Genomic DNA, 26,357 nt, shown 5'->3' on the forward strand with positions numbered 1-26,357 from the left:
TCAGGTACTATTTTAAATCAGAACATATCCTCTTTCATACCACAGGAAAATTTTATAAAATGAGCCTCTCATTAAAAAAGAGAAGGTTTAAGAAATAATATCTTCCATCATATTACCTGAAAATTATATCAAAGTTCCCAAATTAGTCAATCCTCTTACTATTAGTGTTTTGATTTTATTTCAATCACAAGCAAAAGATTTTGTAACAACAGTATGAAAGAAAAATGCTTCTCAATTCCCAGTAAATGTTTGGAGTACTTCTACGGAAGTTTTAATCAGTTTATTCAAATTAAAGCTTTTAAAGACACTGGCCTTTCCCCATACAATGATTACCTTTCATAAAGATCCAGGAGCTTCTGGTAAACACCAGGCAAATCATCCTTAGCATTTATGTGGTTACATTTCTCATATAAGCTTGCTAACCCCTAAAATAGGAAACAGTAGAAATTATTCTAAAAAGTCTAATGCTCTCACATTCATTTTGCTAAATAAAGTGACGATATATAAAGATTATTTATGATAAAGAAAATTATAACTTAAAAATAAAATAATGTCTGGGATTTGCCTCCAAATAATTAGGGTGGGAGAAAGTAGATCAAAGCATAGATGAAAAAATACTGGCCATGTGTGGATTTTTACAGAAGCTAGGTGATAGCCAGAGGGGCTCATTTTACCATTCTCTTTACTTCTGAAAATATATTGAAGTGGGGGCATCTTGGCGGCTCAGTCCGTTAAGCGTGCAACTCTTGATTTTAGTTTGGGTCATCATCTCAAGGTCTTGGGACAGAGGCCTGAGTCAAGCTCCATGCTCAGCAGGAATCTGCCTGATTCTCTCTCCCTCTTCCTCTGCCCCTCCCTGCTCATGCATGTGTACATGCGTGCACTCTCTCTTTCTCTGTCTCAAATAAACTGACCTTTAAAAAGAGCTTTGAAAATGTATTTAAGTGTTTCACAACAAAAAATCTTAACTCTTACTACTATATGACACTACTTCTATATGGTCAAAAAAAAATCTAAGTATTTTGTAGAAACTGTCTTCTTTGCTTCAAAGAAAGATCAGGTATCTTAAATCAATCAATACATAATAAAAGCAGGCATCTCTCTAAGTGTGTTACCAGATACCCCTTCTCATCTTCTTGTTCACATAAATGTGAGACAAACAGGTTCATGTTCTCCCAAGTCTACTGCCTATTAATCACAGTTTCTAAGATGTAATTGAGATATGAAACAAACTTATTAAAGATGAAAAAGCTGGAGAAGCCAACATAGAATATGAAGAACTTTAAATAAGAAAAAAGAATTTCATTCAAATACATAGATTTGCAGATTTTTTAATATCTTACCTTTAGAAAGCATATTAATATTCATTTCTTTTCCCTTGAATAAGCATAAGGAATATTCTTGGTAAGTCTTTCATATACACACATAATTAGAGATTTACATAATCATATTTGAATTCCATTCCTCACCTCTGAAAATAATCCATTGGGTTGGATGTCAAATAATGTTAAATAGCATCACAGGCATTTTTTTTTTTTTTTTAACTAATGTTCAGGTTTAGAAGACCAATACATTTAAAACTTTTTTCTTCTATGGGGTAAATAATAGTTTAAATGACTTTTTTTAAAAGCTGCTACCTATATTTTTTTAAATGTGGCAAAAAATTTACCATAATACAGGAAAACAAAATCTACATACCTGCCAAGCCAGTAATTGATCTGGCTCTAGTTCAGCAGCTTTTTTATAGGCACCCTGAGCCTGATCAGGTTGTTCTAACTCGGCTGCAGCAACACCAATAAAAACCCAGGCGTTATAGTTATTTTTCTCTTGTTTTAACACTGTCTGGCGGAAAAAAATTAAAAGAACGGGTCATTAAATTTTGAAAGCTAATGAACAAACAACTAAAAGACTACTTGAGTGTCAGGAAATCTGGGTCTACCACTAACTGGGCGATCTTCAGAACGCCACTCAACCTCTCTGGTCTTCAGTTTCCTCAAGGAGAGAAGGAGGTGGATTGGATTGATAATTGTAAGGAGTCTAAAATATGAGGTATATATTTTAAAAGCTGCCCAAGCAATGCTGATGCCTCCCCATCCTCCTTGAAAATGAAAATACTATGTATAAAAAGAACACTAAGACTATTCATATCACCTGACCATCTTGCTGCCTCCACTCCACACTGCTACCAGTAAACTCACAAAACTGTTTTCTCTACCGTTTCACTCGAACCAACACCCACATTGTCCTGCACTGTGATAACATTTCCAACTATCAGACAGATTTTTCATCGAAATAACAAGGTAGGGAGGTAGACTGACCCCAATGTGACTATACCACATATGTTCAAAATAAATAGAGGCAATGAATGTTTAAATACCACCTGTCAACGAGAATAAAAATTATATGTAGAGCTACTGCTTTCAGCAAGAACAGGTACTCACTAAAGTGAAAGTCTGAAACAGAAAACTAAGATGTTCTAGTGACAGAAAACAAAACTAGTAGCTAATTAAATCTAGTAGATAATTAGCTCTTAAGATTTTGCCTATTCTAGGGAAAATAAGAATATTTCCATGAGCTGAGACAGTCAGATTATTGTGTTTCTGCGCATCCACATGATACTTCTAGCCATCTCTCATCATTCTACAGCACAAATTCCATTCTATCCAACAATGTTTTCTGCCAAAAAAACTAACAATGTGGTAACTACCAAAGCTGACAATTGTTTAACCTCTGATATGTCCAATTAGTTGACCCCCCTCTTATTCTACTATCGCCCCACTTCTCAGTTCTTATCCCTCCTTTTCCAGCTTAGATTCCAATGACCCACCACTGTCATCCCTCTCTTGCGAATATCCTCAACTCCTTCACCTCTCTTCCCCATCATCTTTCTCAACATCCATACTTGAACCCCAGCATGCCCATTACTAAGCTTGAGAAGCTGAACATGAAGGGAGAAACCACAAAACTCAGTTCACTGATTTCACTTCAATAACATGAAACTTCAGATGGACATTCATTAGGGCCTGGCAGTCCTTTCAATCCCCACTAGTAAGTTACATAACAACTACTTCATACCTTTTTTTTTATCTCAAACCTCCTATACAATTCTTCTTCCACTCTCAGCTTATGCCTTACTAAGAAAATAGAAGACATCAGAGGGGAACATTCCTCTTTTCCTACCCCCAAATCTACAAATCTGACAGTATTTACACCTATCTTCCCCACTTCTAAGACGGAAAAAGTATCAAAAACTCCACTTCGGGGCGCCTGGGTGGCTCAGTGGGTTAAGGCCTCTGCCTTCAGGTCAGGTCATGATCTCAGGGTCCTGAGATTGAACCCCGCATAGGGGTCTCTGCTTGACGGGGAGCCTGCTTCCCCCTCTTTCTCTGCCTGCCTCTCTGCCTACTTATGATCTCTATCTGTCAAATAAATAAACAAATAAATATTAAAAAAGAAAAAGAAAACTCCACTTCAAGCTCAGGATCCCAACCTTTCTCATTCCTATCCCTACACTCTCTCTCCTCCACATTCAATTTCTCCCTCTGGACAGGGACATTCCCCTCAGCACCTTACAAAGGAGCTTTAGAATAGTGAGCTCCCATTCACAAACCAAACAGAATGATAGTGTCAACATACCATTAAGAAAGAAAACTTTATGATACAGTAGTGCTCCATAATACACCCCATCAAAAGATATCTGATATTCATATTTTGAGAGTATGACTTTGCGTATGGCCAGTGTAGTTTATCCTAGCACAACCACTCTAATGGTCTACTAAATAATCTAACCACTTTCATTAATGTTGAGACAAAAAAATGATACACGTTACAAATCCATAACGCTTGTAAATGGGTAACATAATTTTACTGTGGAATTAAAAAATGTATCAGTTACCTTACAATGTTTCAAAGCTTCTTTGTATTCTTTGTTTCTGATTGCATCTCTAGCACTTTTTAGAGCAGTTTTTACTTCCTTGCTAGACATTCTGTAGAAATAAAAAGCTTGAGAGAACCTACAATAATAACAACAAACTTAACCATCTGAAAAATGCACATGTAATTCCTTCTACCTGGAATACTCTTTCCACTCTAAGATCCCGATACTGTATTCCCTCACCTCTTCAAATTTTTAATCAAATGTCACTTGCTTAGTGAAACCTTGGCTAGTCACACTACTTAAAATTTCAACCCTTCCTCCCCCCTCAAACCCAACTACACAATATTCTCTTAACCCCACCCTAACATTTAACATCTTCTACACTATATATTTTACTTATTTTATTTATTTTCTGTTCCCCAAACCCACTAGTATGTGAGTGCCATGTAGGCAGGGCCTTTTGTCTGTGGTTGTTATTGTGAACTGCTGTACTGCCAGGACTGAGTATCTAACTGTATACATTAATAAATATTTGTTGAAAGTAAGTTGTATTTGAGTTATACTCATTGTTCATATAGTAGATGATCTAAAAGGCTAGGATTCAAAACACATATCAATCTCAATCTAACTCTACACGAAACAAGTTTTAGTAGAATAAGCCCAAATCACGAAGTAATTAAACACAAAGTAAAAAGTAAAGTAAAAACACTAACACAGATTAATTTCAGTAACTTTGATGTAAGAGCATAGGAAAGCAATCTGCTTTAATGCTGGTTTCTACAAAATATAAATCAGGATATTAACTTTGTTCACAGCAAAAGTCACTGTCAAGTTATAGCAATACTGTATTCTTTGAAGAAAAATAAATGCAAAGTTTACACTTGAATGAAGGTGATAAATATGCTAGAGGATTATATCTACAATAAGAAGATATTTCAATTGGGAGACAAAGTATTTCTTCATTGAACTTAAGCTATGTTAACATAATTTTAAATATACTAATGTATCGTAAGATTTTACAACTTATTCTGATTTACCAGTAAACAAGTCATATTCAATCACACCTCAATGGTGAAAACAAGAGACACTTGTATTTTCTGACAACTTCATTGAACTCTAATCTCATCAGAAAACAAATCTGGGTAAATTTTAATCCATTCTAGACTGCAGACGTTCATGGCAACAAAATGAACCAAGAAGATGGCTTGTTGACTCAATGTATTGATGTCTGTTATATCCAAAGAGGCTGAGGTACAAGGGCAGATCAAAGAAGTTTAAGAAAGTAGGGAAAGGTGGCTGGGTGGCTCAGTGGGTTAAAGCCTCTGCCTTCGGCTCAGGTCATGATCCCAGGGTCCTGAGATCAACCCCACATTGGGCTCTCTGCTCAGCGGAGAACATGCTTCCTCCTCTCTCTCTCTGCCTGCCTCTTAGCCTACTTGTAATCTCTATATGTCAAATAAATAAAATTTTTAAAAAGTAGGGAAATAAAATAACAATAATAATAACTGTTTTGACTTAAAGAATGTTAGATTCATGGGGCGCCTGGGTGGCTCAGTGGGTTAAAGCCTCTGCCTTCGGCTCAGGTCATGATCTCAGGGTCCTGAGATCGAGTCCTGCATCAGGCTCTCTGCTCAGCAGGGAGCCGCTTCCTCCTCTCTCTCTCTCTTTGCCTGCCTCTCTGCCAACTTGTAAAATAAATAAAATATTAAAAAAAAAGAATGTTAGATTCAAAATAATAAAAAAATTAAAATATAAAATCAATTTATTTGCAGCTACAATCAGATTCCTTAAATAGGCAGAAAAGTAACATTTTGCTTAGTTACATTAATTATACAATTAAAGCTACACAGTTCATATGCTCTTATTTTAGAAATCGTTCTCTTACCTGAAATTATCTTTGTATAAATTTATAGCTGCAAACGTCTGGATTTTTTTTTTTTTTTTTTGTAGCTTACAAACTGACAAGCAGGCACCAAATTTCAATTCTGATTTCAAATTAAATTTTCTCACACCAAAGTTATCTTGGGTAGATAAATCTGTAGACTACAAAGAAGAGAAATAAAAAATCAACAGTGATAACAACTAAGGTCCCTGGGTGGCTCAGTCGTTAAGTGTCTGCCTTCAGCTTAGGTCATGATCCCAGGATCCTGGGATCGAGCCCCAAGTCAGGCTCCCTGCTCAGCAGAAGCCTTCTTCTCCCTCTCCTACTCTCCCTGCTTGTGTTCCCCCTCTCACTGTCTCTCTCTCTCTCTGTCAAATAAATAAATAAAGTCTTAAAAAAAAATTATGGTGACAACTAATCTGGACCAATAGAAAGGGATAAAAAATGACATCCAAGGGGAAAAAATTAAGTTAAAAAAGAACAAAAACAGTTTCAAGATATGACCAAGCAAAAACAAACAAGAATTCAGATTAGTGAAAAGAAAGATCACCATCTTTATCACCCAGGATTTGAGTGGAAGCACATTCAAACAAGGCAGAACCAGCCACCACCAACTGTACATGCAACCCCCAAGCCATGCACTTCATATGACATAAAAGAAATAGAAAAGGCGGCTCTTGCTCTAAAGAATATAATTTAAACCAAACCTAAGATATACGAGTCATTAGAGAACCAAATGCTGAACTAAGGATAACGAGTACAACTGCAAGAGATGTTTCAAGGAAAGAAGTATGGTGTGAGGTAATGAGGAGATACCAGAAGACAGGATTTAAGAATGGAGGGAAGAAGGAAAACTGCTCCAGTCAGAAACAACTGCATTAGCTAAGACAGAGAAATAGGAATGAACGTGGCATGCGGAGGATTCAAGGAGAAATGTGGGCTCAGTGAAGCAGAAGAGACTTGCTGAAAACAGAAGAAAATGAAGCTCACTGGACAAATGAGAACACTAGACTACAGAAGACGGTAAAAGTCAGTCATACAGGGATGCCTGGGTGGCTCAGTCAATTAAACGCCTGCCTTTGGCTCAGGTCATGATCCCAGAGTCCTGGGGTCAGGTCTCACATTGGACTCCTTGCTCAGTGGGGAGCCTGCTTCTCCCTCTGCCTGCCTTCCCCCCGCCCCCCGCTTGTGCATGCTCTCTCTCTCCAACAAATAAAATCTAAAAAAAAAAAAAAAAAAAAAAAGTCATTAAGAAAAAAAAAAGACACACAGACAGGTGTAGACTTAAATACAGCAGCAAAAAACAGAGCTGTTAAATGCCTCTACATAAGGTATTTTTAAAGACCACAATAAATAAACTCCACTCTGGGGCGCCTGGGTGGCTCAATGGGTTGAGCCGCTGCCTTCAGCTCAGGTCATGATCTCAGGGTCCTGGGATCGAGTCCCGCATTGGGCTCTCTGCTCAGCAGGGAGCCTGCTTCCCTCTCTCTCTCTCTCTCTGCCTGCCTCTCCCTCTACTTGTGATCTCTCTCTGTCAAATAAATAAATAAAATCTTTAAAAAAAAAATAAACTCCACTCTTTCCTTGGTAACCAACTAGTAATGTTCAACACCCTTCCATATCCCCAGATGTCTCCACCTGTAATGGCAATTACCCTTGCTGCAGTGGGATCTTCTATTCCTCCCCTCCTATTCCTTCTTCATTTGATTTGGCATTTAGCATAAGAGGCTAGCACTTAGGCCCTCCCTCTACACCTAACAATTACATAACGAGAAATATACGGATACAGAAATAGACAATATAGATACATAGAGACAGATCAGTTTTAGGGGATTAACTAATTTTTGAAAAGACAAAATAATCTGCCCCTTTCTAGCTCTAAAAACTTCTTTCTATTTTGGGAGATGGAGTGAAGAGAGAGGCTCATTCATTTACTTTCTAAACATAGCTTTCCTATGTACTAACCTACCAGGTATCCTCAAACTCACTTCCATTCATAGAGCAAAAACCTACAAACAAAAATGATACACCTTTCTTTGGGACACTTCCCTCTATTGCAAGCATTTCCAACATTTCAAAGAAAAATCTAGCTCTTTTACAAGTGTCCTCAATGTTATTCCACAGCCCCACCCACTTTCCCCAGATAATTTGTATTTTTTCTCCTCAATTTTGAGTCATTTTTTTTTAAAGACTTTATTTATTTATCTGACAGAGAGAGATCACAAGTAGACAGAGAGGCAGGCAGAGAGAGAGAGGAGGAAGCAGGCTCCCTGCAGAGCAGAGAGCCTGATGTGGGGCTCGATCCCAGGACCCTGGGATCATGACCTGAGCTGAAGGAAGAGGCTTTAACCCACTGAGCCACCCAGGTGGCCCATGTCATTTTTTTTTTTCAATAAGAGCACTTATTTTGTGCATTTTCTTTTTTTTTTTTTTTTGAAGATTTTATTTATTTATTTATTTGAGAGAGAGTGAGAGAGAGAGAGAGCACAAGTAGGGGAAGGGGCAGAGGGAGAAGCAGACTCCCCGCTGAGTGGGGAGCCAGATGCAGGGCTTGATCCCAGAACTCCAGGATCATGACCTGAGACAAAGGAAGACACTTAACTGACTGAGCCACCCAGAAACCCCAGTTTGTACTTTCAACTCAGTGAAAGGATTTCTACTACCAAACTAAAAGGGTCTTTATGCAACATAGCAAGCATAAAAAGTAGCAACAATTGCACTTAAAAAAAAGATAAAAAGTGACACACATGCCAAAATGATAAATCTCAAAAGTAACAAACGCAGGTGGATGAATTACTATGTCCTACACGCCCCAGCTGAAGCTATGGAACCTTAAGTTACATTCTGTTGTGTAGATACAAAGACTCCACAAAGCAAAAAAACCCAACAATATAAATAATAATAACAATAATAACAATGGAAGTTAACTACAGAAAAGCAAACTATGGTACATTTAAATCTAATAACAAAAATCTAAAGGTGTTTGATGATCTATAGTCTGGCATTAACAACCTACACCATCACACCCTTCTTCTGAAATGAACTGGTAAAAGCAACTACTAAGTAAAAACAGACTCCAATTACCTATTACTTAGGATTCTAGACACTTACCTTTTACCTATTATCTTCTTTCTTCTTTTTGAATTGAATTTCAGATTGTTCCTTAACCATTATTCATCTAAATTAAACAAAATATGAGAGTTAGGCAAATAAAAAGCATTATAAACAGCCCAAAACTCAGTGAATTTATTAACACATCAGATTCAGGTTTAATTTTCACAATCACAATTTAAAACACAAGAAATAATTAGGTACAATTTTTCATCTTTTTTTCCTAAAATTTCCAAATCGGTCTGTGTTCCCATAGCCTCAGATAATAAAAGAAACTTCCATAAGCAATCAGGAAAAGTTCCAAAAAACATTCCAGAAACTCAAAATACATAAACTTCAATATAAAAAAAAAAATGAGCCAAAAATGGGTATCAACTATTTCTATGCTACTTTGTTATGAATCAAGGACAATCACCAGTAATTATTTACTCCCTATTTGCAGCCTAACTACACTAAAGTGAACCTGTTTTAAACCATAAAAAGAATTATAGATATGTAACATGTTGACCACATCATGTAACTAGATTAATTTATAATCTATTGAAAAGAGAGAAAACTTTCTTTAAATGTCAAAAACCCAGCTAAATAACCATCTGAAATATTAACACAAATTCTACATAATATAATCCTAAGTATCTTTTGATGGGATCTCTGGAATAAATTCTGTCAAACAAAATTAATCTAGAATGCTTCATGGAGAGAATGGAAGCAGTTCCAAAACACTGAATAAAAAAATAGCAATGCCGGGGCACGTGGGTGGCTCAGTGCGTTAAGCCTCTCCCTTCGGCTCAGGTCATGATCTCAGGGTCCTCGGATCGAGCCCCACATCAGGCTCTCTGCTCAGCAGGGAGCCTGCTTCCCCCCCCTCCTGCCTACTTGTGATCTCTCTCTCTCTGTCAAATAAATAAATAAAATCTTTAAAAAAACATTTAAAAAAATAGCAATGCCACTTAAACTAGGAAATGAACAAAATTTACACGAAGCAGGTGGGGATGGACAAAAAAGAGAAAGTGAGCTTACTGGACTAAAACATGCACTGGCAATATACTTAAATAGAATGGTTAGTTCCAGAGAAAAGGGTCCAACTGTTAAGGAAAAAAGTACCTTTCTACCATCTTTCTATGTTGCCATAATGGTGCGTGCGAATGTACTGGCAGATGTTCTCAAGTTCATTAACAACGCGGAAAAGCGAGGCAACCACCAGGTTCTTACTTGGCCATGCTCCAAAGTCATCAGCCAGTTTCTAAACCAAAATGCTGCAGCCTGGTGACAGTGGCAAATTTGAAATCACTGATGGTCACAGACCTGGAAAAATCGCTGTGAGCCCAGGGGCAGGTTAAACAAGTATGGAGTGATCAGCCCCAGGTTTGATATACAACTCAATGATGTAGAAGAATGGCAAAATAATCTGCTCCCATCCTGCCAGACGGGTTTCACTGTGCTGACCACCTCAGCTGGCATGACGGACCATGAAGAAGCAAGATGAAAATACACAGGAGGGAAAATCCTGGGATTTTTTTTTTCCTAGGGATGTAATACTTACATGCAAATAAAATGCCTCAATGGAAAAAAACAGTACTTTGATCCAAATAATGTTTAAGAAAGTACAATAAAAGTTAAAACAAGGTTACCCTTGTTCGGAGGGAAGGTAAAATGAAAGTGAAAAAACTGACTCTATTCATTACACTAACTTTTTTAAGCCCCAAACCACCCTGATGGTAATTAGTCGCTTCAATTCTGTTCTTAAAAAACACCCCAGGTTTTGTCAGCCCCTTCGCTCTGCCGTGCCCGCCCACCAAGCCAAAACTTGAACATGTTCAGAATGTGCTTAGGAGGGGGCGCCTGGGTGGCTCAGTGGTTAAAGCCTCTGCCTTCGGCTCAGGTCATGATCTCAGGGTCCTGGGATCGAGTCCCACATCGGGCTCTCTGCTCAGCAGGAAGCCTGCCTCCTCCTCCTGTCTCTCTCTCTGCCTGCCTCTCTGCCTACTTGTGATCTGTCTGTCAAATAAATTAAAAAAAAAAAAAAGAATGTGCTTAGGAATCAGATACATCTAGGTTCAAATACAATCGGAATTTGGACACCTTACTTCACTACTCTAAGCCTATTTCCTCACTGATAAAGTGAAGATTATATCACTTACTTGATATCCACATAAATGGAGTGCCTGAACGTAAGACACAGTTGACCCTCACACAACATGGGCTTGAGGTCCACTTATACGTGGATTTTTTTCAACCCTCTGAATAACTTCACTACTTTTTTTTTTTTCTATTTCTAATCCACATGGTTACTACAAACTTTCTCTACACATTTACAATCCCCAATCCCGCCTTCCTTAATCTCTCAAGTAGGAACCTTCTTGCCAGTGTTCTTCAAAAGATGGCTACCATCACACACAAGTACCCTCTTTCAATTATGTGAAAAACATTCCAGGGCAAATCCTGTAAAAGAGACCACTCCAGCCTCTGAACCAATGGAACATTAGTTGAGTTATTCAATTTAAACTTAATCGATAATTTTTACCATGCTATATCGATATGCCCTGTCTCTCAAGTTAATAAAACCCTAAACAATTGTATCTTTGGAGTTCCTTACATGTTCAACACTAGAGTAATATGTACTCAATAAATGGCTGATTGTCCAGCTTCCAAAGCCTACTCTAAGCATTCAGCTTCCCCACTGCCAAAAGGCAGTAATTCTCAATTTGCTAAACTGAGAAAGGAAGACTCTCTTTTTGAGTATCAGCTCACACAACTTTTTTTCACTGTCCCCCACTACTTTCCACTTTACATTTTTGCCTCTCTTATTCAGCCTGTTCACACTGCTTCTATCAACTCAAATGGTACATATAACTGAAAGCCAAATTCAAGCGTCAAGCATAATGCCTTCCCAGATGAATCTACCTAGTCTCAACTTCTAACACTTTCAATTTAAACCAACATTTCCAAAAAGCATTCCAAGAAATAATAACATGCTTAAAGGTATTAACACACCATCTAGTAATTTTGTGAATATTTCACATTATATATCTCACTCTCTTCTAAGGTAATTCTAAATGTATATGAGCACTCTAAAAGCTCTGAGGAGTCCTAAAGATCCAAAGATAGTTTAACCTAGCATTTGTAAAACTTATGTTACTATGGAATATTTATGTTAATGAATGGCAATTAACATTTTGAAGTCACATCAGCATTTTCCAAAGTGTAATTTGGGATGTTCTGATTTTCTTTTTGTATGTTTGGCATTTAACTATATTTTTAATGTCTTTTATACTGTTATTAAATTTACAGGGGTGTGAGTGTGTTTGTTTCCCACAACTACACTGGAAGTTCCTTAGGAGCAAAGACTACTTCTATTATTCTCTTTGATTTCCTGCAGTGTCTAGTACATTGCAGATAATCAACAAATATTCACAGAATCACAGCGGGTAAAGACAACACTGAATTTCTTCCACATAGTCACTAACTTCACATTTAGCCTCCCTCTCCTAAAGCAGAATATAGTGCTGCGGGTATACTGGACATTAAAAGAACTATAAAGAATCAAAATCTATGCCAAGACCTTTCAATTGAAGATCTTTCTAAACTACAGTTAAGTATCTCACAAAAGCAAGCAATCTCTAACATACAAATCTTTGACTGATGATTTAAATGTACATGTAATAAAGTGCCTACCCTCAATGCAACACATACACAGGCATGAACAAACATAAAGATACACACAAACACACCTCAAAAGTACCTTTTCAGATAATGATTAGCAAAAATGTTTTATGTCCAGAAAAGAGTGACAAAAATAATGAAGTAACCTGCAACTATATAATTAGCAAAGGAAATTGGGAAAGCTTTGGGGAGGGGGGACTGGAAGAGGAGGAGGCAAAAAGGGTTGTTGAAAAGGGGAGATTACTCACATAAAAATAAAGAGAAAGGGAACAATGAATGATTAAAAATAGAGGGAGACAGACCTCAGCTCAAAATAAGAACTTTTAATAATCAGGCATGGCAAATGTGGAATGGGCTACTCAAAGGAAGTACATGCCCATCACTAGAGATTAAAAAGCACAGACTGGACCATTCACTTGGGAGGAATGTTGTAGGACAAACTGAATGTCAGATGGGTAGTAGGACCAGAAGCCCCTTAGATTCTTCCAGTGCTCTGTCTCTGGGGTCTTAAAATACCCATCTTCCTCCAAATCACTGCAGCACCTGCTTGCACTGACATGCCAAAGAGAAAGGGGGGGGGGGATGTGTTCCTGTCATTCTGACTGGGAACTGAGAATACAAGCCCTGTGAAAACAAAGCCAAAGAGAGTAAACATAGTTCACAGAAATAGTAGCAACACCACAGATAAAGTTGGACATATCTTCACAAATCTAAAAGTCAGCTAACAATGTTTCTATGGTGAAATGATTTCCACACTCCAAATTAACTCAAAACAAATTTTTGAATCATAACCTGATCACTACATAGCTTACCTACATTATCTCCCATGCTATAAGGCTGCAATGCCAGGTATGTTAGCTTTGTTTCCCTAGAGTTTAAGTTCCTTGTGATCAGGAACTATTGTTCATATATTTGAATCCTCACAAAGAGCTTTAACACATTTCTTGATTAAGAATTTGTCTACATTAAGGGCGCCTGGGTGGCTCAGTGGGTTAAGCCGCTGCCTTCGGCTCAGGTCATGATCTCAGGGTCCTGGGATCGAGTCCCGCATCGGGCTCTCTGCTCAGCAGGGAGCCTGCTTCCCTTCCCCTCTCTCTGCCTGCCTCTCTGTCTACTTGTGATCTCTCTCTCTGTCAAATAAATAAATAAAATCTTAAAAAAAAAATTTTTAAGAATTTGTCTACATTAAGAGTTTAAGCTCATCAGAATGTCATAAAATGTTATTATCAACTAGGGACAGACAACTGTAGTGAGTTTAGGGCACAGACTACTAAAGTTAAAGTCCTGCTCAGACTGGGTCCCTGTGTACTCTTGGGTAAATTATTTAACCTGCCCAAGTCTCAGTTTTCCTATCTGCAAAATGGTCAAAGTAAGGATTACAGAAAGTATTAGAATTGAGTTGATTTTATGTTAGGTTACACCAACTCCCTTTTCCTGTCAAAATATTCACATGACTAACGTGATGAACAAATTATATATCTGAAACTATGATAATGAAATGAGAATTTGGCTTTGGGACAGAAATCGGCTTCTTCCAGAACTCTCCAAAGTAGCTCAACAGTCAAGTGGGAGCAATGATTTTCCTGCATCCAAACAATGATATTCTGAACCTGTCAATTAACCGAATTCATCACACAGCCTCAGCACGTCTTCCCTTAGGAGCCTGTTCGGTTTCTTTCCTTTGCACTCCGCAGACAAGATGCACCTAAGCTCTTCCTAGAACATGAAACTGACTAGGCCCCGTTCCTCACTCCACCGGAGCACGATAAACCCTTCCTGCACTGACAGTAAGATGAGGCAGGCTAGAAATTTCTTTGGGGAAATGTATTCGAGGAGCCCCCCGAATCCACACTGCACCTGAGACGGTCCAGCCAGAGGCCCCACAAAGAACCGCCCCACCTAACTTAAGTGACAGACGCGCTGCCACCTCATCATTGCCCAGTTCACTGTCCTAATACTCGGCCATGGTTGCGCGGCACAAAATGACCAGCCCTGGCCCCTGACCCTCTCTCTCTGTAGGTACCATTTCAACCGCGTATTGGCTCCAACTTCTGCAAAAGCTACAGCGACCCTAACCCACCTGGGACAGATGCTTCTCCTCCAAACGCCAAAGCTGGAGTCCGAGCGCATGCGCATTCACCAGACATCGTTCACGTGACTGCAAGTGACCGAGTTTTTAGTTCGCTCGGTATTTGCTTAAAAGGTCTTAACGTGAGTTAAGACCGGGAATTCCCCCCTTTGCGCATGTGCTTACTCCCAGCCTGCTGGGAATTGTAGTTCTGTGGGGAAAGCGCTAGGAGAGTGTGATCCCCGCCCTCTTTCCAGAGGCGTTCCTAGAAGCAGGCGGCGGGCGGAGCGCCGAGGGTTTCTGAACCGCTCCTTGCAATGCTGCTCCTGTGGGTGTCGGTGGTCGCAGCCTCGGCGCTGGCAGCACCAGACCCCCGGGCAGGTGGACAGAGACGAGGAGCTACTCGGGTTTGGTCCGCTGCACCCAACGTGGTGCTAGTCGTGAGCGACTCCTTCGTAAGTACCGAGAAGCAAGAAAGTGCGTGTCCCACTCCAGACTAGCAACCGGCCCCCAGCTTTTCCTGTGCTGCAGGCTTTGAGGAGCAGAATCTGAGACTGCCAAACTTATCCTATCCCGATGCAAAGTAAAAAATGTATTTTATTTTGAGGCCCCGCATACACCCGTAAACTACGTACATATAAAACAATAATCTAGTAAATACAATGTATCTGACAGCACCTTTGCTTTTTTTTTTTTTAATGCTGGCCTCGACCCACTAATTTTATCACTACTGATGCACTTTAAATCTGTACCCCGGTTTGAGTCTATTGTGGGGGAAAATAACATTCTGAGTCTTCATAAAAGCATGTTAGCTTCCCAGGGGTCATTTCCCACTTCAGATTTACAGGAATTCATGTTTGGGTGAGAAACGAAGAAAGTTAACAATTACTCAGGTATCTGATAATCCTGTTAGTGCTGATTTAAGTGCGTTAGTTGATGTAATTGATTCACTCCCTCAGGTTCCAAGTGAATTGTGTGGGTGTGTTATTGTGGTTTAATCACAAACTTGAACAGGCTTTGGAACTTTGCCAAGACGTCATCCGAAAGAATACTTGTGTCAACATTACCTGAAACTTCTAGTATTATCCGTGATTTAAACACTACTACTTAGACAAATGTTCTGTTATGAGTTACAATACTAGTTTATTACCACTGGATGTTACTTCGGTCACATAGATTGTTGGTGTTAAGCATGTCTGCACCAAAAGAGTACAAATCACTGTGTTCTATTGCCTTTCTCATTGATTAACCTGTGATGATTAAAGTTAGGATATGCCCATCGGACTTGTTGAGAAAATTATTCAAAGTAATCTTTACAATTATCTAAATTAAGGGAACAAACAGTATTGGAGATCAACATGAAAAATTTTCTTAGGGAGTGCTCCTGAGATCAAAGGGAAAGGAAGGAAAGAAGGATTGTGCAAAGAGAGAGAAATTGAGTTTTGTCACTATCTCAATAGAAGCCTCCCAGCTGACTTTATGGGTAATTCTCAAACCAGTTTCATGCTTCAGAACTGTTTCCATTTGGGGTGAGGGGGCTAGGGCTTTATACTTAATGTTGGATGGCCATTAGTTGTGCACTGCTCCCAGAAAGAGGCAGGATTTTGGGCAAGGCAACTCTCATTAGTGGAGGCATTCTTTCATCCCTAAAGGTAATTTGGGTGGTGTATCAAAGCATCGTAGGAACTTCCAAAGATGACTGAAATATTTTGGGAGGTTGGTTTGTTTGTTTGTTTTTCAGTATAGTATGAATACATAGGTTTTTATATATTCGTGTTTAAATGCTTTGCAATCATTTTACTTATTGATGTTAAAAAATGTCCCATTTTGGTTAGTGAAAGACCCTCCAGGTTGTTCCTAAGTTTTTTTTAATCCATTCCTAATAATCTTCAGCAGCTTACTTTGATAGACTTCCCTGTCCATCTTGTGTATTTCTTGTCCTATCCTGTGTTTTGACTATAATCTAGGTGTTCCGATTTTTCATTGTTTTTAGACCCTTTCAATGGACAGATCTAGAAAGTACATATATTAGAAAGAAAAAGAAAACCTGAGATCATGTTGGTAGTTTCAACTCAAATTTAAGATTACGAGGTTATTAATACTTTGATTTTTGCTCTTGTATCTCTTTTACACCAAATATTTTGGTTGCTAACTATAGTAACATGATTGGTTTCTTTATCCATATATATGGACAAATATATATATGGATATATATATATGTTAAATATATATATTATGTATAAATATATTTATTTATACATACTATATTTTATACATATTTGGATAAATATATATAGTATTTAAACATATATGTAGCAACTTAGGGCCCCAATCACTCTTGCCCTAGCTCACTAGTAGGGGAAAGGTTCAATGCCAGATAAGACAAATCAAAAGACTAGACAAACTTCTGCAAAGCAAGCAAAAAGAAAGAAATAAGGGTTGGAGCAGAAATTGATATCAATACCTAAATACATTTTCTTATTTTATATAGCCTCTCAACACAGCTGACATTTCCTGTCACCTTTCTCGACATACCATTTTCTCTCAGCATCATGGGGCTCGATCTCCTCTATCATCTTCCTCCCTTGCTGGCCATTCTCAGCTTCCCATCACACCTTCTCCTCTTATCTGGGACTCCTCGAATTCATTTCTTTCCTCCCTTTTTACTCTCTGCCTGAAACGTTTCTTTCACTATCACAGTTTTAAATACCATGAATATGCTAAAGACGCCCATGTTGATTTCACCAGGGTAGACTTTCCAGCTCTAGATTCCTGTCTGTGATCAACAGCCTACTTTATATATCCATTTGGAAATCTCAGACATATCAAGGGTTTATGTATATCCCAGATTTGGAATAACTCATTTTTAAGACTGTATTTTTGTTTATAATTATATTGAAAATATGAATAGATATAACTCCAGGCCTAAAATATTCTTTTTTTCTGTCTTTGCTCTTTACCGAGAACAGTTCTTCAGTTCCAAAATGCATATCTCCAGCCCAAACACCTCTTCTAATATTCAGGTTCATTTATCCGGCAACCACTGACATCTTCTCTTACGTCCACCCTAAAGAACTGCTGGATCTTTCTTACCCTTTAGGTCTCACACTTCCCAGAGAAGCTTTCCCTGTTCACTCTATGTAAAGTACATCTCCTTTATTATTCTGTATTTAGGGTTTTTTTTTTCAAAGTACATATCACAATTTGTAATTATTAATGCTTTATTCTCCCACTAAGCTCCAAGGATCCAGGGACTCTGTTTTTCTCACCATTGAATTTCAAGATCTTTCACAGTACCTGGTACATAGTAAATTTTTAATAAATATTTGTTCCATCAGTCCATCATGCCCCAGAAGAACTTTCCAGAAAGTCATTTAGTTTATTTACTATATTCAAATGAATCCACGTGTAACACTCTTGAAACTTGTTTTATCTTTTGAAGATCCTTGGAGTCTTTTCTACTTAACAAATTTTATGGTTAAAATGAAAGGAAATAATTTTCTTCTTTTCTAATGCAATCGGTGTTAATTAAATTTCTTTATTCCAGGATGGAAGGCTAACATTTTATCCAGGAAGTCAGGTAGTGAAACTTCCTTTTATCAACTTCATGAAAGCCCATGGCACTTCCTTTCTGAATGCCTACACAAACTCTCCTATCTGTTGCCCATCACGCGCAGGTAAGAACATGCTTAATATTAGTGGAAGTGGCCACACATGTAAACATGTTCTCACAGTTTAAAAGATTATACCCAAAAGTACAACAGTCAGTTATATTTGTCATCTAATAAAAAAATTTTAATACAAGTGATGCATATTTTAAGCCACGTATTGGGGTTATTGGAATTTCTACTTTATTTTTCAAGAGCAGGAATTTTTATCACCCAAAGTGGTGTTTAGTTCATGTCTTATTGTTTCATTTCCTTATGACTGGTGACTAAAAGTCTTTTGCCTATCCGAGCAAATGAGGAACTAGCCATAATTTCCTGGAAGAGTTGTATCTTCAAGAAAATTTATTAAGAGTAGAGGGGATTGGGAAGGAACTTGAAAGCATACCACAAAGTAAGCATTTTCATACGTCAGGTTACTCTGACTTTTTCCATATTATTTCAGATTATAGACTTTATCTGTTTCTCTTCAGTCTGTCTTCTAGCCCAGATGTTTGTTCATCTTTATTAGTGTAATTTAACAAATAGGCATAGTTTTAATGCCAAAATGTCAGCAGTATTAATCCATCAGTAGTGGAGAAGTGGGGGAAAATGTCATTTTTAAAAATAAACTGTCTGTTCTCTGACAGAATTATTTTCCTTCCTGCCTTTCTAAAGTTTGTTTGCTTTGGAGTACATAAAACACACATCTGTCAGGACATATCTCAAATCTTCCCTGTGATTTGAGTCCCAAGTCCCTTAACCACCAGCATAATCACCTATGTAACCGCCAGTGAGTAAAGGAAACCAACTACTCTAAATGAAATTTCAGGGATGAAGGCCCAGGGATATTAAAATACTTTTGTTTGTTTTTTATTCCCTATTGAGCAAGTGAAATGAGCAGAGCACTCGGGTGAGGTGTTGTTCTGGATTCTAATCCTCAGTGGGCCAAGCAAGTCCCTCAGTTTCCTTATCTACAGGGTTGGATATCTACCTATCCTTAGATATTTGCCTATCTATCTATTCCTATCTATGTCACAGGGTTGTTCCCAGCATCAAATGAAATAATGAATAAAAAGGTGATGAATGAACTGTAAAGGTTTCAAATATGTTAGATGATGCTTTTCCTAGAACTGTATTTTGGAGAGTTTGAAAAAAGCAAAGGAATAATAATAACACAAACTAATGCTTGTTGCATTCTTACCCTGTGCCTGGCAATATTCTAAGTGCCTTACATGTCTTAATTTATATAATAATAACATGTCCATAAAGTAAATATTGTTACTGTCCCCATTTTGCATATGAAAACAAAAGTGCTAAAAGGTTAAGTAACTTATCAAGGGCCATTCAGTAAGTGGCATTATTGGGGTTCAAACCCAGGTAATCCCTCAACCCACTCCTCAAAAAGAAAACATTTTGATAGATGAAAAAAGAAATCTTATCAACCCTACCCAGAAATGGAAAGGGAAAAGGATTTTTTCCCCAGTTTTATCAAGATAATTGAAATATAACATTGTATTAATTTAGGTGTACAATATAATGTTATTATATATGTATATGTTATGAAATAATTAAACGTGTCATTAATATCCATCACCTCCTATAGTTAAAAACATTTGTCTTATGATACGATCTTTTAAGATCTACTCTCTTAGCAACTTTTAAATATATAATCCGGTATTATTAACTGTAGCCACTGTGCTATACACTATATCCCCAGAACTTACTTAGTACTGGAAATTTGTACATTTTTACCATACTCACCCATTTTCCCCACCTCCCAACCCCCACTTCTGACAGTCACACTTATGTTTCTATGAGTTCTGTTTCTTTAGATTCCACAAATACGTAAAATCATATGCTGCTTTTCTCTGACTTCTTTCTCTTAACATAATGCCCACAAGGTCCATCCATGTCGTCAAATAAGACAGGGTTTCTTTTTTCTGTGTGTGTATGTGTGTATGTGTGTGTATCACATATACATATATCTATATGTACATATATATGAGATATGTGAGATATATATATATATATTTATAAATATAAAATCACATTTATTTATCCATCTATCATTGGACAGTTAGGGTGCTTCCATGTCTTGGCTATTGTAAATAATGCTGCAGTGAACATGGGGATGCAGATATCTCTGAGATAATGATTTGTCTCCTTTGGATGTATAGCTAGAAGTGGGATTGCTGGACTGGATGACAGTTCTAGTTCTGATTTTTTGAGAAACCTCCATACTGGTTTCCGCAGTGGCCTCATAAATTTACATTTGCAACAGCATTGTGCAAGGATTATCTTTTCTCCATAACTTCACCATGACTGACCATCTCTTGTCTTTTGACAATCATTCTAACACGTGTGAGGTAATATCTCACTGGGCTTTGATTTGCATTTCCCTGATAATTAGTGATACTGAGCATCTTCTCATGTAGCTATTGGACCATTTCTGTGTCTTCGGAAAAATACTTATTCAGTTCCTCTGCTCATTTTCTAATCAGATTTTTTTGTAGAATTCTTTGTATATTTTGGATATTAATTATCAAATAGATGTTTTGCGAATATTTTCTCCCATTCCATAGATTGCCTTTGCATTTTGTTGATAGTTTCCTTTGCTCAGCAGGAGCTTTCAAGTTTGACGTAGTAGGTCTACTTGTTGATTTTACTTGTTTTGCCTTTGCTTTTAGGGTCAAATATAAAAAAATTATTGTCGGGGCGCCTGGGTGGCTCAGTGGGTTAAGCCGCTGCCTTCGGCTCAGGTCATGATTTCAGAGTCCTGGGATCGAGCCCCGCATCGGGCTCTCTGCTCAGCAGGGAGCCTGCTTCCTCCTCTCTCTCTGCCTGCCTCTCTGCCTGCTTGTGATCTCTCTGTCAAATAAATAAATAAAATCTTAAAAAAAAAATTATTGTCAAGTCTGGTATCAAGGAGCTTACCCCCTGTTTTCTTCTAGTAGTTTCATGGTTTCAGGTCTCATGTTCAGTGTTTAATCTATTTTGAGTTGATTTTCATGTATGGTATAAGATAAGAGTCCAGTTTTCCCAACATCAGTTTTTGAAGAGTCTGTCCTTTCCCCATTATATATTCTTGGCTCCTTTGTTTTACATTAATTGACCATATGTGCATGGATTCATTTCTGGGCTCTCTTTTGTTTCATCGAAATGTGTGTCTGTTTTCATGCCAAATACCATGCTGTTTTGGTGGTTATAGTTTTGTAATATAGTTTGAAATCATGGAGTGGGATATCTTCTTTCCCAAGAATGCTTTGGCTATTTGGGGTCTTATATGGTTCCATACAAATTTTAGGTTTGTTTGTTCTGTTTCAGAGAAGAATGCCATTGGAATCTTGATAAGGATTGCACTGAATCTGTAGGCTGCTTTAAGTGGTATGGACATTTTAACAACTTCAATTCTTCTTATCCTTGAGCACAGAGTATTTTTCCATTTATTTGTGTCTTCTTCAGTTTCTCTCACCAGTGTCTTATAATATAGGGATCTTTCCCCTCCTTGGTTAAATTTTTTTCTAGGTAATTTATTCCTTTTTGATGAAATCATAAATGGGATTCTATTATTAATTTCTCAGATAGTTTGTTTGTTCTTAGTATACAGAAACACAACTGGTTTTTGTATATTGATTTTATATCCTACAACTTTACTAAATATGTTGATTAGTTCCAACAGTTTCTTGGTGGAATCTTTAGGGTTTTCTTTATATCTCATCTGAAAATAGAGACAGTTTTACTTCTTTCTAACTTGGATGCCTTTTATTTCTTCTTCTTGCCTAACTTCTCTATATATAGGATGTCTACTACTGTATTGAGTAAGAAGAGTGGGCGTTCTGGTCTTGTTCCTGATCTTAGAGGAAGAGCTTTCAGCTTCTCACCCCTGAATGTAAGGTCAGCTGTGGCTTGTCATATATGACTTTTTAATGTTGAGTTACCTTCCTTTTATACCCAGTTTGTTGAGAATTTTTATCATGAATGGATATTCAATTTTGTCAAATGCTTTCTCTGCATCTATTGAGATGAGATGGTTTTTAATCCCTCATTTCTTAATGTGGTATATCATGTTGATTGATTTGCAGATGTTGAATCTTTGCATCCCTGGAATAAGTCCCAATTGATCGTGATGTATGACCCTTTTATATTGTTTAAATCAGTTTGCTAATATTTCTTGACAATTTTACACTATGTTCATCAAGGATATTGGTCTATCATTTTCTTCTTTTGGGTGTCCTCTTCTGGTTTTGGTGTCAGGGTAATGTTGGCTTTCTAAAATGAGTTTGGAAGTGTTTCCTCCTCTTCTTTTTTTTAGAAGACTTTGGAGAGAGGGATTCATATTAATTATTCTTTTTTGGGAGTATTAATTATTCTATAAATCTTTGGTAGAATTTACCAGGAAAGCTTTCTGGTCCTAGACTTATTCTTTCTTGGGAGGTATTTGATTACTGATTCAGTCTCCTTACTCCTAATTGGTTTGTTGGATTTTCTATGTCTTCATGATTCAGTCTTCGTGGGTTGTATAGTTCTAGGAACATATCCATTACTAGGTCTTCTAATTTGTTGGCATATAATTATTCATAGTAGTCTTATAAGTCTTTGTATTTCTGTGTTATCAGTTGTAACTTCTCTTTCACTTCTGATTTTTTAATCATTTCTTTTCTTGGCAAGTCTAGCTAAATGTTTGTCTTTTTTATCTTTTTTTAAAAAACAGGTCTTAATTTTATTGATCTTTACTATGTTCTTTCTTAGTCTCTATCTTCATTCTAATCTTTGTTATTTCCTTTCTTCTATTAACTTTGGGCTTAGTTTGTTCATTTTCTAGTTCTTTTTTTTAATTTTTAAAATTTTTTTTTAAGATTTTATTTATTTATTTGACAGAGAGAAATCACAAGTAGGCAGAGAGGCAGACAGAGAGAGAGAGGAGGAAGCAGGCTCCCCGCTGAGCAGAGAGCCCAATGTGGGGCTCGATCCCAGGACTCTGAGCAGAGAGCCCGATGTGGGGCTCGATCCCAGGACTCTGGGATCATGACCTGAGCCGAAGGCAGTGGCTTAACCCACTGAGCCACCCAGGCGCCCCCATTTTCTAGTTCTTAAAGATGAAAAGTTAGGTTGTTTATTTGAGCTCTTTTTTCTTAAGGTAGGCATTTAACTCTATGAACTTAGCCCTTATAATTGCTTTTTCTGCATGCTATTAGTTTTAGTATGTTAAACTTCCATTTTCATTTGTCTCAAGATATTTTTTTATTTCTCTTTTGACTTCTGCTTTGACCCATTGGTGTTCAGTGCCATGTTGTTTAATCTCCACATATTTGTGAATTTTCCAGTTTTCCCAAAATGACCTCAAAATGACTTCTAGTTTCATGCCTTTGTAGTTAGAAAAAATGCCTAATATTTCAACTTCTTAAATTAATTATTACTTATTTTGTGGCCTAACATATGATCTGTCCTAGTAAATGTTCCGTGTGCACTTAAGAAGAGTATGTATTCTGTTGCTTTTAGATGGAATGCTCTGTAAATGTCTCTTAAGTCCATCTGGTCCAGGATGTAGTTTTTAAGTCCATTGTTACTTTAATTAATTTTCTGTCTGGATGATCTATCCATTGTTGAAACTGGGGTATTGAAGTCTCCTACTATTATAGTATTACTGCCTATTTCCCCCTTTGGGTCTGTTAATACATGAAGAAAGATATATTGGATACAATCATACTTGTAGAAAATAACAGCGAAGGTGTAGTACACTTTTTTGTAGGTGTAGTAAATTTTTTGTGGAAAGCCGGTACGAAGACAATATCCTTAAGGATGTTGGAAAAGGATCTGTAATTCACTTGACTGGCCTGGAAAATAAATAAATACTTAGTGATTATTTTATGAAATATTATTTTTATGAAAAAATGTTTTTATGAAAGCAGACTCCAGAGTCTGACAGGCTTTCTACATAATTCCAGCTGTATTTACTTTAAACAACTTAACCTGTAAGCCTTGAGGACTCACCTGTAAAATGGAAATAGTAACTCCTTGCCAAGTTTTCCCCTTGATAACACGAGGTAACAGAAATGTTAGGAAAAGCTCCTAATGCAGGTTTTGTCTTACTCCAGGGCATGAGCTCCAAACTAAGAGATTCTTTCTCTTGCTGTAATTGTCTTCATAGTTAAAACAAATCGATACGCTTTACGCTAATCCCAGTTTCTCCCTCCACCCCTAGCAATATGGAGTGGCCTCTTCACTCACTTAACAGAATCCTGGAATAACTTTAAGGGCCTAGATCCAAATTATACAACATGGATGGATATCATGGAGAAGCATGGCTATCGAACACAAAAATTTGGAAAACTGGACTACACTTCGGGACATCACTCCATTAGGTAAAAAAGTAGAACAAAATAATGCTCACATGCTACCTTCTGCTTCAGCACATACATGTACTCTTTTTTGACTTTTGTCACTTCTCCGAGAAGGTGAAAGTAAAGCTCTTAATCCCTCAATTGTGTTAATTTGGCTAAAATTTCTTTAATCTTCTTAAAAGATTAAAATTGCTAATATGCTGGTAATTTTTGTTTTTCTTAAACATTAAAGGTCTATAAAATCGTTTACTTCAAAATTTATTTTGAGTTTTTTTATGCAATGTCTACTACATACTGAAGACAGTTTATAATCTTTTTTAAAGACCATAATCTTGATGCTTGCTTTTGTCAGTTATCTCCTTTCAGTCTATTATAACATTTTTTTTTTCATTTTACTAAGTCCTCAAACCAGGCAGCCAAGCATAGTGGTTATGAGCAGAGATCTAGAATCAGAATGCCTACTTGAGAATCTTAGTTTCTCTGTTTACTCCTGACCTCTAATTTCTTTGCTGTGAGGATTAAATGGAATGAGATCTGCAGGAAAAAAAGCTAACACACAGCGTGTCTGGGACAGCTGTCCTTAGAAAGGCCTGCTTTCAAGATTGGTCCTCGGGTTTTAATGACTTGAATATCAGGAATATTTTCCATCTATTCTCTGATAAAAGTGACTTACTCTCTACCTAGAATGTACAATGTGGTTTATGCTGAAACACCTACTTTCCTTCTGAGAGTCTGGGATTTTGGTATGTGGTAAGCAGAGGGTATCTGCATGATCAGCTGCCACGAACAACTTGGGTACTGCTTGCCTAATCAATTCTTACACGTGTATTGTCATGTTTGGTGTTGGATGAATTAAGTGTGCCCTTTAGGACTCCACTTGGAAACTTGAAAATGGTTTGCTCTAGACTTACCCTAAATATCGTTCCCTTTGCTGATTTTGCTTTGCGTCCTTTCACTATAATCATAGCCATGTATACAACTAAATGCTGAGTCCCATTAGTTCTCCTAGTGAACTTGGGTATGCTCTTGGAGTCTCCCAACACTTGTGCCTCTTGGCACAAATACGTATTAAAGCCTTAGAACAGAACCCCTTGCCTAACAGGTGCTAATTGAGGGCTATGGTAGTGGTAGTAGTGATGATGATGATGCTAATGATTATGGTAAGAACCAGAAAAATAAATTGAGTCAAAATAATGGTGAATGTGGTGGGAAGGATAGCATTCCCCAGAACTTCATGTCCACCTGGAACTACAGAATGTCACCTTATTTGGAAACAGATCCTTCTTACAGATGCAATTAGTTAAGGGTTAAAGATGAAGCCATCCTGAATTTAAAATGAGTCCTAAATCCAATGACTTTTGGTCTCATTAGAAAAGAAAAGGGTATAGACACACTAAAAAGGCAGGGTGAAGACAGAAGCAGAGATGAGAGTGATCACAGGTACAAACCAAAGAATGTCAGAAGCCAGGAAAATGGAAGAATTCTTCCTGAGAGCCTTCCGAGGGAGCATGGCCCAGCCAATAGCTTGACTTCTGATTTCTAGCCTCTAGAACCATCAGAGAATAAATTTCTGTTGTTTTAAGCCTTCCTGTTTGCAGTAATTTATGACTGCAGCCCTAGAAAACTAATAGAATGAGTTTCAGGTGAACAGATACTAAAATAATCTAGAGTAATCTGAGTATTAGTCTTGCTCTTCTGGGTAATGTTAAATTTCTTTCCTCTTCTGTCTTCCAAAATCTAAAAGATACCAATCCTGCAAACCCAGAAG

The 26,357-nt window shown here is 37.5% G+C and overlaps 2 protein-coding genes across 6 annotated transcripts in view; one reads left to right on the plus strand and one right to left on the minus strand.

Annotated features, from left to right (window-relative positions):
- The window catches only part of SKIC3 (SKI3 subunit of superkiller complex), a 90,699-nt gene extending 76,020 nt beyond the window's left edge, over positions 1-14,679 (minus strand). For 3 of the 5 annotated variants that reach the window (XR_007127429.1, XM_047729876.1, XM_047729873.1), the window contains exons 1-6: positions 14,614-14,679; positions 8,871-8,937; positions 5,763-5,920; positions 3,896-3,986; positions 1,699-1,842; positions 334-425 (exon numbers count right to left, since the gene is read on the minus strand). Coding sequence is in view for 4 of the 5 variants with exons in the window: in XM_047729876.1 (XP_047585832.1) it covers positions 334-425; positions 1,699-1,842; positions 3,896-3,985 (326 nt within the window). In the remaining variant the exon portion in view is untranslated. The remainder of the gene's footprint in view (positions 1-333; positions 426-1,698; positions 1,843-3,895; positions 3,987-5,762; positions 5,921-8,870; positions 8,938-14,613) is intronic. The other 2 variants (XM_047729875.1, XM_047729874.1) reach the window with 2 other exon arrangements.
- A 159-nt stretch (positions 14,680-14,838) lies between these two features.
- Positions 14,839-26,357, plus strand: part of ARSK (arylsulfatase family member K) — a 42,630-nt gene continuing 31,111 nt past the window's right edge. The window contains 3 exon segments of the mRNA XM_047731373.1: positions 14,839-15,056; positions 18,149-18,278; positions 24,451-24,610. Of these exon segments, the coding sequence (XP_047587329.1) occupies positions 14,919-15,056; positions 18,149-18,278; positions 24,451-24,610 (428 nt within the window). The 5' untranslated portion in view covers positions 14,839-14,918.

The sequence above is a fragment of the Lutra lutra genome, chromosome 5 (assembly GCF_902655055.1).
Source record: "Lutra lutra chromosome 5, mLutLut1.2, whole genome shotgun sequence".
Lineage (NCBI taxonomy): Eukaryota > Metazoa > Chordata > Mammalia > Carnivora > Mustelidae > Lutra > Lutra lutra.